At 39.6% G+C, this 13,748-nt stretch overlaps 2 protein-coding genes across 2 annotated transcripts in view; one reads left to right on the top strand and one right to left on the bottom strand.

Moving 5' to 3' along the window:
- The window catches only part of LARP4 (La ribonucleoprotein 4), a 204,937-nt gene that overhangs the window by 58,698 nt on the left and 132,491 nt on the right, over window positions 1-13,748 (top strand). The gene's annotated exons all lie outside the window — the stretch shown is intronic.
- FAM186A (family with sequence similarity 186 member A) overlaps window positions 1-13,748 on the bottom strand; it is a 76,195-nt gene that overhangs the window by 3,862 nt on the left and 58,585 nt on the right. The window contains exons 5-10 of the mRNA XM_035002902.1: window positions 13,524-13,748; window positions 13,211-13,427; window positions 11,668-12,997; window positions 7,785-7,977; window positions 4,779-4,918; window positions 3,384-3,566 (exon numbers count right to left, since the gene is read on the bottom strand). The exon at window positions 13,524-13,748 is cut by the window's right edge and continues 4,133 nt beyond it. Coding sequence (XP_034858793.1) covers window positions 3,384-3,566; window positions 4,779-4,918; window positions 7,785-7,977; window positions 11,668-12,997; window positions 13,211-13,427; window positions 13,524-13,748 — 2,288 coding nt within the window. The remainder of the gene's footprint in view (window positions 1-3,383; window positions 3,567-4,778; window positions 4,919-7,784; window positions 7,978-11,667; window positions 12,998-13,210; window positions 13,428-13,523) is intronic.

Here is a 13,748-nt window from a genome sequence, read left to right as displayed (position 1 = left end):
AGGAAGAGAAATTTTAGTTCCAGTCACCTCTGTTGGAAATAGGAAGAGAAATTTTAGTTCCAGTCACCTCTGTTGGAAATAGGAAGAAGGGGAACTGAGCAGTAGGGGGAGGTATTGTTTATTTTAGTTTTGTTTTGTTTTTGTTTTAGGAGATAAAGTAAACGAAGCAATATGCTATTGGCCCTGGATCTTTACACATATTTTTTCTTCTGCCTGGCATCTATGATCTCCTAAACCCTTCCCATATTGTATCTCAGTGCCTAGTTGTAGTACCTGGTACATGCTAAGTAGTCAGTAAATATTTTTGAAAGGAAAGCAGGCAGAGCAAAAGTAGAGTCAGTTCAACACAACTAATTTCTCTAAAACATATTGTCTAAAATCAGGGCAGGCAATCAATATAGAATGGTAAGTGCTAGGATACTGTTAATTACAAGGACTGTGGGAGCACATAGGAAGAGTTAGAGAAGACAGTTCAGAAGGAATAACTGATATCTAGAGGATGGTAGAAATAACTAAATCCAGACGGAAAGAAAGTCTCTTGGTTTATACTTTAACTTCCACACAGTAAAACAAATATAATCCTTTTTGAGGGAGGAAACCTTGAAGAGATTCTAGTGGGAGAAAAAGGTGAGGATGGCAAATAGTAATTGATCATATAGTGCCCATTATTACTAATTTAAGATGTCTTAAAACTGCATATTTTCTGTTTCTATTTTTAGTGAAAAAATAGCAAAAATCCAAGACTTCAGTTCTCCTATTTCCTATAATGTCTTAATTTTTTCACTGTTTTTACCATCTCCTACTCTGAAAGTTTTCAGGCATCTAACTATACAAGTTGGAAACTCCTAATACATATTTTGTATGTAGTAGCACATGAAAACGTTTTGACAAGCACAATGGAAAGGTTGCCAGATTAAATACAGGATGCCTGGTTAAATTAAAATTGAATAAACAAATAAGTTTTTAGTATAAGTATAAAATTGCATGGACCATACTTATACTAAATCACTTCTGTTTTTTTAAAAATATATATTTTATTTATTTGAGAGAGCACGCGCACATGTGCATGAGTTGGGGGAGGGGCAGAGGGACAAGCAGACTCCCTGCCAAGCGGGGACCCCAACATGGGGATTGATCCCAGGACCCTGAAATCATGACCTGAGCTGAAGTTAGACACTTAACTGACTGAGCCACCCAGGCACCCCTAAATCATTTTTGTTTATCTGCAATTCAGATTTACCTGGGTGTCCTATATTTTTATTTGCTAAATCTGGAAACCCTAACAATAGATACCAGATTTCAAAGAGGAGTGCTAAACTGGGATTTACAAAGTAACTGACTCTTTTTTTTTAAGATTTTATTTATTTATTTGACAGAGAGAGAGATAGAGAAAGTACAAGTGGGGAAGAGAGGGAGAAGCAGGCTCCCTGCAAGCAGGGAGCCCAATGCAGGGCTCGATCCCAGGACCCTGGGATCATGACCTGAGTCGAAGGCAGTTGCATAACGGACTGATCCACCCAGGCGCCCCCAAAGTAATTGACTCTTAATCTTTTAACTCATTCTCAGAGTATGAAATGGTCAAGGAGAAGATTTTGAGAGCACTCCTATCCTTTCTCTACTCTAAGAATTTACCACAGGCCCCTGCATTTTGGAGGCCCATAAAATGGGGCCTGATTCAATCCCTAAAAAAAGGCTAAGGCAGTGATTGATTGGCTAGCTGCACTAATAATAGAAGCAAAGAAGAGGCTGCTGCTGCATTGGGATAAGCTTTCGACCTCAGAGTTTACCGGGACAAAGTAAGCTCCACTGTTTCCTGTAGACTAGATGTGGGCCATATATGCATCTACCCAAGAAAGATGGCATAGGGTTGTCATGGATTCTGTCCAGGAGGGCTGCATAAATATGCAAACACATCTCAGCAGACTCAGCAGAGAAAAGCTGGAGGTATCACAAATGTCAACAACCAGTTGGAATAGAAAAAAATATATGTATGTATGTATGAATTTATTTATTTATTTATTTTAGAGAGAGAGTGCAACTGGGGGAGGAGGAGAGGGAAGGGAGAAAGAAGCATGGAGCCTGATGTGGGGCTCGATCTCACAACTCTGAGATCATGACCTGAACTGAAATCAAGAGTCAGATACTTGACTGAGCCACCCAGATGCCCCAGAATAGAAATATATTTGACAATATCAAGAAATCTGCAGATAAGAGATCTCCAGTGATGGCAATCTCCAAGGAACTGACCAAAGTACCTCATGAAAGAGTCAGCTTTAGAAATCTGCAACATTCAGGAAGCACTGATGTTAGAAAACAACAGTAATAGTCAATAAGAACTTTCCATTTCTCTCTCTTCTCCAGAGCTCTAATCCCTAAAGGGTCCCATAGTAGCAAGCTAGAAAAGTAGGAACAGAAGCAGTAGGCCAGAAAAAAGAAGCTGTTCATAATCCTCCTCTGACTATAAGTTTTAATAGTCTTAGCTGGAAGATAGAAGCCTCAACTTTAAAACAAAACAAAGGTTTACTTATACATGGTTCTGGACATTTTACTAACCAGATAAACATATTACTGTGAAGTTGTCAGAAATGTCACAGAACCACCTAGGTTTTCATCCAGAGGTAGGGCAAGAACTAGCCCTGCTGAGTAAATATAGAGATGAAACGTCACTTTGGAAAATAGCTTGGCAATTTCTTATAAAAGTTAAACATAACACTTATCTAACCCATCAGTCTCACTCCTGGGTGTTTATTTAAGAGAAGTGAAAACTTACATTCACCCCAAAACCTGTTTATTTGGTGCCTGGCTGGCTCAGTCAGTTAAGCATCTGCCTTCGGCTCAGGTCATGATCTCAGGGTCCTGGGATCAAGCCCCACATTGGACTCCCTGCTCATCAGGGAGCCTGCTTCTCCCTCTCCCTGTGCCTGCCGCTCCCCCTGCTTGTGCTCTCTCCCTCGCTTGCTCTCTCAAATAAATAAATAAAATCTTAAAAAAAAAAAAACCTGGAATTTTTATAGCAGTTTTATTTATAATTGTCCAACCCTGAAAACAACTCAAATGTCTTTCACTTGGTAAATGGATGAAAATATGTGGTACAGCCATACAATGGAATAATACCAGTCACTAAGTAAAAAGGAATGAATTAGTGGTACATATATAGCTGAATCTCATAGGAGTTACGCTAAGTGAAAAAAGCCAGATTCGAAAGGTTACATACTGTATACTTCTATTTATATGGTATCTGGAAAAGGTAATGTCTAACTTCACACCAAGCACCTGCTTTTGGTCACTCCCTGGTGCTATAAGATAAGGTCAAGTTAGGGAAACAGAAGGTATATGAATGACCAAAGGCCTCATTACCAAAGTGCTCCCATCCCTTTACTTACTGTGATTTAATGGATGCAAGAGATTTTCTGAAGATAGACTGAACATCTAACTGGAGTAGCATAGGAATATCTGGGTACCCACCCAGCTGAGCCCAGAGTGAATTTATTGATGTCTTCTCTGTTATTGGGTAGCTTGAAGTTGACAGATCAGCATTCCAGATAGCTCCCATTTGGTCTTCTTGTCTAGAGAATCAGAGACACTAATTGAAAGTGCCAAACTCTCCTGAACTCCATATCCAATTAAAATGTATGAATCTTATTTTCCCCTTTGCTCTTCCCCACTATCTTGTCCTATAATGTCCTCTCTGGCACTGAAGAACATTAGCTATGCCCCCTTTGAGAGATGGATTAAAACAGCAGAATTTGCTGAAAAATTTTTTCTTCCCTGAAAGCTGCATTTTCATGACTTCACCTAGTAATCTATTTTAAAACTATCTTCTTAGCTTCATGGAATATATAGACCATATCCAGACTGTTTTTTTCCCCAGAAATGTTCTTTTCCCCTTCCTTCCCAAAGCTCCTACCTTCTTTTTTTTAAAAAAGGAAAAAAGTAATGTTTCTAAGTTTCTTCATTCTGTTAAAATAACTTGTTTCATGGTAGGGAAAATCAGTTCCATTTTTTTTTTTACAAGACCAGGTTTATTTTTTAATTAATTTTTTTGAAGTTGAACTGATTTATTAAGTGAGCAAAAGTAAAACAATTCAAATTCAAATAGAATATAACATATTAATAAATGTTCCACAAATCTATAAATGTATGTCCTCATATGATTAATGAAATTAATCTTTCATCTGGAAAAATCTATTGACACTAGTTATGATTCAGTTAGATGTAAGTTCAAAAGTATGATAAAAGAATTCTAACACTTTATTCAAAAAGTTCTGCCTGGTCCAACCATTTATTTGAAGTCTTTAGCATTCACAATTAATGACATGGAAAAATAGATACCTAGGTGAATCTTTGGGGTAAGCCCATGCATGTGAGATGAGGCACCCAAGACACATTATAAGAGATCAGTTTATCTCCCTCCAGGACCATAATTGTCATGTCACCTGTAGGAACAAGAGAGCCCCTGTCTTGGGAATGTTACAAAGGGGAGCCACTAAAGGGAAAACTGGACTTACATCATTCCTGGAAAAGAGCAGACAAGGAGCAGACCAGCATCATTTTTTTTTTTTAAAGGAACTCAAAATTAGATGTTAAATATTTACGTAGAAATATACATGAATAAGCTTCTTGTTAAATTGACTAAGAAAATCTATGCTACCTTAGACTCTCTACTGCACCATATCATAATTGTGGGGAAGGGGAAACTCTTGGGCAGGAAAAAACCAGTATTAGGTCCAACATATCATCCAAAGAAGGTTTAATGTCAGTCTTTTTCAAGCACATACCGAAATTTCTTCAATGTGTCAGACTTTCCATCGTCTTCTATTAGCAGCTGTTGGACAAATTTGGTAGAGGCAGGTATCTGCTTTTTATCGATGATCAAAGGGATAGGTTGACTAAGATTCAATTTATACATCCCTTGAAGCTAAAAATAAATAAATCAGAAAAGGAAACCATGGGGGAAAAAAGGTCAGAGTCTTTAGGAAGATCTGAGCTGGCCCTAGCTAAACTATGACTCTATTTTCCATGTACTTGCAAATCCTTTTTCTCCATCCTCTTTCTCTCTTCCTCCAATCACACTTCCACTTCCAACACACAATTTCAGAGGTGCCACTATGTTATATAAAAACAGTGGTCCTGGGGAGCCTCGGTGGCACAGTCGGTTAAGCATCTGACTCTTGGTTTTGGCTCAGGTCATGATCTCAGTGTTGTGGGATCAAGCCCTGTGTAGGGCCCCGCACTCAGCGTGGAGTCTGCTTAAGATGTGGAGTCTGCTTAAGACGCCCTCTCCCTCTGCCCCTCTCCCCCACACTCTCCTGCTTGCTCGCTCTCTCTCAAATAAATAAATAAATCTTTAAAAAACAAACAAACAGAAAAACCCATTGGTCTTGCATAAGCTGTAGTTCTAGTCCTCTCATTTCCTAGCTGTGTGACTTTGGGTTAGTTGCTAATTTTATCTGCACCTTTCTCCTCATTTCTTTTTTTTATATAAAGATTTTATTTATTTAATAGAGACACAGCAAGAGAGGGAACACAAGCAGGGGGAGTGGGAGAGAGAGAAGCAGGCTTCCCGCTGAGCAGAGAGCCCGATGTGGGGCTCCATCCCAGGACCCTGGGATCATGACCTGAGCCGAAGGCAAATGCCCAACGACTGAGCCACCCAGGCGCCCCTCTCCTCATTTCTAAAACAAGGATAATAACACATGGTTGTTGTGAGTGTTGGATAGGATAATATATATGGAAGCACCTCATAAATTGTGAAGCACTATGCAAATCTAATGATAGCTAACACTTACTGAATACATGCTGAATGTTACATGCTTTTTATATATTAATTCATTTGGTATTTACAATAATCTTAAGAGGTGGGTACTGTTATTATCCTCATCTTACATTTGGAGATCTGAAGCTCAGAAAATTTAGACCTTGCCCAAGGTCTCTTAGCTAATATGTGGCAAAGCTGATTTGAACCCACACAATCTGGTAGGAGAACCAGCCTCTTGACCAGTGTAAGGTATTTATTTATTTCTACTCTCTTCTCCCTTTTGCTTTTTCCTCTCCCTTCTTATGCCTTGATAACCACTTCATCATCTAGATTGTGGATCCCCTGAGCCCAGACCCTTATTCATCCTCTGAAATGTCCTAGATATGAGATGCCTGTTAGTTCATGACACTGCCAGCTCAGCTTGCTTTATTCCACATACATTGGCCATATTTTCCAAACCAAAACCTCAAAAATATCCTTTTTTTTGGTCAAAGAGCTTTAATATTTGAAATATAACTGTTGTGGAAAATTCAGAATAGGTCTGATTTGGATCAGCTATGATAAATCTCTTTGTACCTTCTAAAGCTTCAAGTAATTTTATAAATTAATTTAGTGAAAGAAAAGGATATATAGATGTAAAATATTCCTAGAACACCAAGAATGTTCTAGAACTCCATGCTGGAGCATGTAATGGGAGCATGTAATCCCAGAGCAAAGAACTCTAATCTCAGCTTTATAAGTTTTTGGAAGGTCACTCTCACTCCCAAAAGCATGCTAATGGTTATCTCAGACAAGCTCTGGGACATAATGAGTGGATGTCAGAGTTTAACAGGATCTTCCATGCCTGGTGCTATGTAAGCAAGTTAAATAAACTTTTAACTCCTTTATTGTAAACTCATTCTATTAAATTTTGCTTTCTGATGGTTTTTTTGTTTTTTTAAGATTTTTATTTATTTATTTGACAGAGAGAGAGAGACAGCGAGAGAGGGAACACAAGCAGGGAGAGTGCGAGAGGGAGAAGCAGGCTTCCCACTGAGCAGTGAGCCTGATGCGGGGCTCAATCCCAGGACCCTGGGATTATGACCTGAGCCAAAGGCAGACACTTAACGACTGAGCCATCCAGGCGCCCCGGGTTTTCTGGGTTGTTGTTTTTTTTTTTTTTTTTTAAGATTTTATTTCTTAGTAATCGCCAGACCCAATATGGGGCTTGAACCCACAACCCTAAGATCAAGAGTCGCATCCTCCACTGCCTGAGACAGCCAGGTACCCCACTTTCTGATAGTTTTGAGGAGAGAAGTAACCATCATGAATCAGTTGGAGAGTGGTGACTTCAAGAGGTTTCATATCTAGAGACTGGTAGATGCGAGTTGACTAGGAAGGAGTTGAGCATTTATGGAAGTCTCCCCTATTCTAATCTTTTCCCATCCCAGCCAGTATCCCTGTTGTCAAGTTAGGAGTTTTCACTGAGGTCATGGTGTACTGGCTTGAATGGTGAACTCCTCAAAAGATATGTTTCCCAGAATCTATGAATATGATCTTATTTGGGGAAAGGGTCTTTATAGATGTAATTAAGGATCTCAAGATGAGATCAGCCTGGATTAACCAGGTGAGTCCTATATTCAATGACATATAGCTTTATAAGAGACAGAAGAGAAGACATAAGACACACGGGGAAGAAGGCCAGGGGAAGGACAGAGGCAAAGGTCGGAGTTACGCAGCTACAAGCCAAGGAATGCCAAGGATTGTCGGCAGCTACCAGAGTCCAAGAGAGAGGCATGAAACAAATTTCTCCTTCAGAGCTTCCAGGAGGAAACAACCCTGCCAACACCTTGATTTCATGAACAGGCCTCCAGAACTGCAAGAGAATATATTTGTGTTGTCTTAAGCCATCAGGTTTGTGGTAATTTGTTATAGCAGCCCTAGGAGACTAATAAAAATGGTAGCTCCAGGTAAATGTTATTTTCCAAGCTTACCACTTTCATTTTTCTTACAACACACTGGGGAGGGACAATAGAAAACAAGTTACCTGGCTAAATAAGAACATCATTTTCCCCAGGCACTGATTCCGTTTCTGCTCTAAAGACTTCTGCTTGTTGGTCCAGACCTGCATCATCTTTTTCTGGTAGTCATCAATTCTGCTCAGCATTATGAAGAGGTTCTGGGTCTCATAACCTTTCCCAGTGTTTTGGATGGCTTGTAATCGTCTGATTATGTTGTTTCTTGAAAAAAATTAACAAGAATGAGATTGATATAACGACTGACCCTAACTCAGCAAACCTGGGCCTAGTTACTTTCAGTTCTTATCCTTAGCAAGTAGAGTGGGATGTGATAGGGGTGGGAGGCTTGCTTAATGAGGCCTTAATTTAGTTTCTTATATGACTAAACTTTCAAAAATCTTTATGACTGTCAAGTTTTCATTAATGTTAGAGTTTTTTAGTGTTATAATAGTGTTGCTTATTATTTTAATAGTTTTATATTTTAATAGATTTATTGATATAAGTCTATTTAATATATACTTTAATATTAAAATTTTGGCATTGATATGTATAAGACATATAGGAAGCACTTAATACAACTGTGAAAAAGGCATTGTCCTTGCCTTCAAAGCACTTACAAGCCAGAATAGGAGACTAATAAATTAACTATGTCAAAGAGAATGAAATAAATGCTAGATAGAAATTAAATTAAATAGAAAAGAAATTAAACATGCTGTTGGAGCAAAAAGAGCATAATTTATACTAACAAGAGGAAGAAAGAAGGCCTCATAGGAAGATGTTGCATAGGATCTTGAGGAACAATCATAAAAATATACTCTCTCTCTTTACAATAATATATACCACCACGTTTAAGCCTTCTGAACAGATAGTGTTTTGCCATCTCTGTTCTACAGAAGAGGAAAAGGAATATGAGCAAAGTTAAGTAATTTTCTGAAGTTACATAATTAATAAATATCAGATTTTGAAGCAAACCCAAATCTTCTCTATTTCTACAATACCAGCATTTCTCAAAATTTGGACCCTGATCACCTGGACTGAATCATCTGGGCAGGGGTGATGGGGTGGTGATGGTGCTTACTGAAAATGTGGATTCCAGTGAAAGTACAACTTTCTCAGAAGAATATAAATCTCAGTGGCTAACAACAAAATTTTACTTGTTGCTCATACTACAAATCCATCATGGTTCATCAGGGAGTGAGCTTCATTGTATATATACTCTGAAGGACACAGGCTATCTGAACAGCCATCACCTTGAACAATGTGGGTTATGTCAGAGGAAAAGGAGACTCTGGAGGGTCTCAAACTAACAATGACAAGCTCAATGCAGAAATGACATATATCAATTCTGCTTACATTTCATTGAAAAGTCCTGGCAAATAGCACTAATGACTATCACAAAGATTCCACATCATAATAATAAAACTACAATGAATAATAAAAAATAGAAATGACTCATCTCTATGCAATCAACAAAAAATAATGCAAAGTCTATATATGGACCTAAATGATACAAGAATTATGATGAAGGTACATTCAAACCATAGGAGAAAAGGTAGATTATTTTGTAAGTAGTGATGGGGTAACTGGGTAGCCATGTGGAAAAAAGTCACATCCATATCTCTCAACAGGAAGTTGTGAATCAGAGACTTAAATGTAAAACAAAAAAACCAATAACCAACCATAAAAGTACCAAAAGAAACCTAGAAAGAATTTTTTATATTTCTCAGAGTGGAGAGAGCCTTTCTAAATAAGGTACAAAATATTATTAAAAATAATGAACCTGGGGAGCTTAGCTGGCTCGTTGGTAGAGTATGTGACTCTCAATCTCAGGACTGTGAGTTTAAGCCCCACATTGGGCATGGAACCCACTTAAAAAAATTAACAAACCCCAAAACAAATAATCTCATTAAAAAATGGGCAGAAGATATGAATAGACATTTTTCCAAACACCTCCAAATGGCTAACAGACATAGGACAAGATGCTCAACGTCACTCATCATCAGGGAAATACAAATCAAAACTACAATTAGTTATCATCTTCACCCGCCAGAATGGCTAAAATGAACAATTCAGGAAACAATAGATGCTAGTGAGGATGCGGAGAAAGGGAAACCTTCTTGCACTCTTCGTGGGAATGCAAACTGTTGCAGCCACTCTGGAAAACAGTATAGAAGTTCCTCAAAAAGTTTAGAACTACCCTACAACCCAGCAATTGCACTACTAGGCACTTACCCAAAGGATAAAAAATAGTGATTCAAAGGGGCACATGCCATGTTTATTGCAGCATTATCACAATAGCCAAATTATGGAAAGAGCCCAAATGTCCATCAACTGATGAATGGATAAAGAAGCTGTGGGGTGTGTGTGTGTGTGTGTAATGGAATATTACCCAGCCATCAAAAAGGATGAAATCTGGTCATTTGCAACTATGTGGATGGAACTAGAGTGTCTTATGCTAAGCAAAATAAGTCAGGCAGAGAAAGACAAATACCGTAAGATTTTACTCATATGCGGAATTTAAGAAACAAAACAGATGAACATAGGGGAAGGGAAGAAAAAATAAGATACAGAGAGGGAGGCAAACCATAAGAGACACTTAAATATAGGGAATAAACTGAGGGGAGTTGGGTGGGGAGCATGGGGTAATTGGGTGATGGGCATTAATGAGAGCACTTGATATAATGAGCACTGGGTGTTGTATGCAACTGATGAATGCCTAAATTCTACCCTTAAACTAATACTACACTATATGTGAACTAACTTGAATTTAAATAAAATTTTGAAAGAATGAATAATTAATAAATAAATAAATGTCTTGATTATATCTTGAATAAGTCTGTTTTTGTACCTTGTTCTAATCCTTAGTTCCCAAATTAATTCAGTCCTCAAAAATGTAAATTTCATGAGAACCCTAGTACAATACTTGCCACATTCAATAAATGTTTGTTGAATAAATGATATAAGTTGTTCTTATAATTAATGATATATAAATAATAATAAATAATACTAATGATAACCTTTCCTAGTATAGGTTTTCGTTTGGCATCTTACAATTTTAGGTAAAAGATATCCCCCAAATAATAGGTTGGTAACCTCAAACATAAGTGCTAAGGATAGCAGGACAATTGTCACTTTCCCTATTTCTGCAATTTTTAAAAATCAAGACCAGGACCTATTTCCTCTATGTCAGTTCAGCAGCGAAGTTGCCATGGCAACACCTTGTATATAACCTGCCATCTCCCATTTTAAGAATCATACATCTTGTGGTGAACCCAAGAAGATGAAAGAAATTTAGAATACTTAGAAATTTTTCAAAAACTAATTATGTACTATACAGTGTTTAACTGAACATAATAAAAAAAAGAAAAAAGAAACAGCTTTAAAAAAGAATACTTAGAAGTTTAGAATAATTGGAGGGTGCCTGGGTGGCTCAGTTGGTTAAGCGACTGCCTTCGGCTAGGTCATGATCCTGGAGTCCCTGGATCGAGTCCCGCATCAGGCTCCCTGCTCAGCAGGGAGTCTGCTTCTCCCTCTGACCCTCCCCCCTCTCATGCTCTCTCTCTATCTCATTCTCTCTCAAATAAATAAATAAAATCTTTAAAAAAAAAGTTTAGAATAATTGGAAGCAAGCTTTTAAAGTTGATATTTTGGAGATCAACCATGATCCACAAAATATATCTTAGCTAGAGATATAAATGGATGAAATAGATCATGTTATATGACATTTTTTATTTCTGAAAAAGTTTATCTCCATTTGGTATTTTAAATAGGCTTCATACCACAGACCTTCTATAAGATAATATTCTAGAACATCTAATATGACAGATATGTATATAATTATGGGACAATGAAGAGAGGATATTTGAAATCAGGACTAAACCAGAAAACTGGACATTCAATATTTACATCTACCTTGCACGCTGGATCAGCCTGTAAGCAATGTACTTGCGGAATAGGTATCCCAGCCGAACTGTGTCCATATGAAGTGTCTCAATTATGAGATTCCTAGCTGTTGTGTGTAGCTGTGAAGGCAGTCCAGAAGATTTTGTGGCCTGATTTAAGAGTATCAGGTTCTTTCTCTGAGCTTCCACATCAACAAAATACCTCTGCTCTTTGAGCTCTTGGAGAGAGGAAGGGGACACCATCATCTTAGGTTTCTTGGTAACTGAATCTGAAGTCAGTATCCAGGACTTATCTATAGGGGGGAACTGGGTTTTCCGGTCCCATTCAGAAGATGAAATTTGTGGTGTTTTGGGTAGTTTAGTAGTAAGAGGCTTCATGAGAGGGGGAAGGGCCCTCCCACCAGTGTAAGGGGTTTGTGATACTGGTGTCCTGTAATTGGTGAGATAGGACTGAAATGTTCTAAATTGTTCCATGGCAATAGGATCATGGCATGTCTGGATTTCTTCAGAAGTGTCAGAGACCTCTGATATTTGGAAGTCCTTTGCAGTAAAAGGGACTGATTTCGATTTCAGAGAAGAAATAATTGCCAATCTTTCCTTACTTTTCTTAGATATAGAAGAGTACATATCTTTCTGGGGCTTCCCAGGGGTTGGGGAGGTCCGTAGTGTTGGAGGATGCCCAGGGCTGGGAGGGATCCCCAGTGGGGAAGCGTGATGCTGCCCAAGAGTAGAAGGAACTTGTAGATAGAGAGATTGCTCATAGGTAGGAGGGGGCTGGAATGCCTGGGGCTGCTCAGAGAGTGTTAAGGGTCTAGGTTCCAGGATAGAAGAGGTCCCAGAAACCAAGGGCTTCCTAGGGGAAAGAGGAGCCAAGAGACTGGGAATCTGTGCAGAGGAAAGTGGGACTCCAGATATAAGGGGCTGCCTGGGGGCAAGGGGGGCCTCTGATATCAGAGGTAGCTGAGGGGTCCAAGAGTCTCTTAAGAACTTTCTAGAACTAAGAAGGGTCTCCCGTGCAAGCTTCCCAGGGGATAGAAGGACCTCTGGTGCTACAAACTGAACAGAGGTGGATTGACCTTCAGAAACCAGGGTCTGTTTAGAGGAAGGAAAAGTCTGTGGTGCCAAGAGCTTCCCAGGGTCAGAAAGAATTCTCATTCCTAGCAATTTCCCAGGGTCTTGGGAAAGAGAAGACCCTGATATCTGCAAAGGAGTAGAAGAGACCTCAAATACAGAGGACTTCTCAGCAATAGGAGCAGATGCTGGGGCTTGCCTAGGGCTTGATGTAATGGATTTCCCAGGGAGGACGGAAGCCTTCAATCTTTGAAATGATCTAAGACTGGAAGGGGCCAATGTGGGGAACTGCTTAGAAATGTGAGGAGCACCTATAATGGATTTATCAGTAACAGGAATGATCCCAACTTTCAGGGGGGTACGTTCTAGAGGAGGATGGGCCCCAGGTGGTGAGGGCTGTTCACTTGATTGTTGGTCCTCCTCAGACATGAGAGTAATACCCATGGGATGGGATTGTCCTGGGATGAAGGGGGCTCCCAAAGTTTGTACTTGTTCAAGGGGAGATTCTATAGAATGGAATTTATCTGAGGTGAGAGGGACTCCAAATTTCCAGAAGTGTTCTGGAGAGAAAGAAACCCCTAATGCTTGAGCCTGTTCTAAGGAGAGAGGGGCACCTAAAGCTTGGGTCTGTTCAGGGGTAAGAGTGACAGCTGACAACCAGGCACTTTCTGGAGTAATAGGAACCCCCAATTCCCAGGCCTGTGCAACAGTGAGAGGAGACCCCCGTGCCTGAACTTTCCCAGGGGTGAGTGTGAAACCCAAGCTCTGGCATTTCTCAGGGGTGAGGGTGACCACCAGTGCTTTGAACTGCTCAGGGGTAAGAGTGATGCCATGTGCCTGGATCTGCTCAGGGGTGAGAGTGATCCCTAGTGCCTGAGCCTGCTGAGGGGTGAGAGTGACCCCTTGTACCTGAGCTTGCTGAGGGGTGAGAGTGAGCCCCAGTGCCTGGGCCTGCTGAGGGGTGAGAGTGATCCCTTGTGCCTGAGCCTGCTGAGGGGTGAGAGTGATCCCCTGTGCCTG

Source organism: Mirounga leonina, unplaced genomic scaffold (assembly GCF_011800145.1).
Source record: "Mirounga leonina isolate KUSES-001 unplaced genomic scaffold, KU_Mleo_1.0 Mir_126, whole genome shotgun sequence".
Lineage (NCBI taxonomy): Eukaryota > Metazoa > Chordata > Mammalia > Carnivora > Phocidae > Mirounga > Mirounga leonina.
The sequence above is the reverse complement of the archived record's forward strand: the minus strand, read 5'-3'. Positions and strand labels throughout refer to the sequence as shown.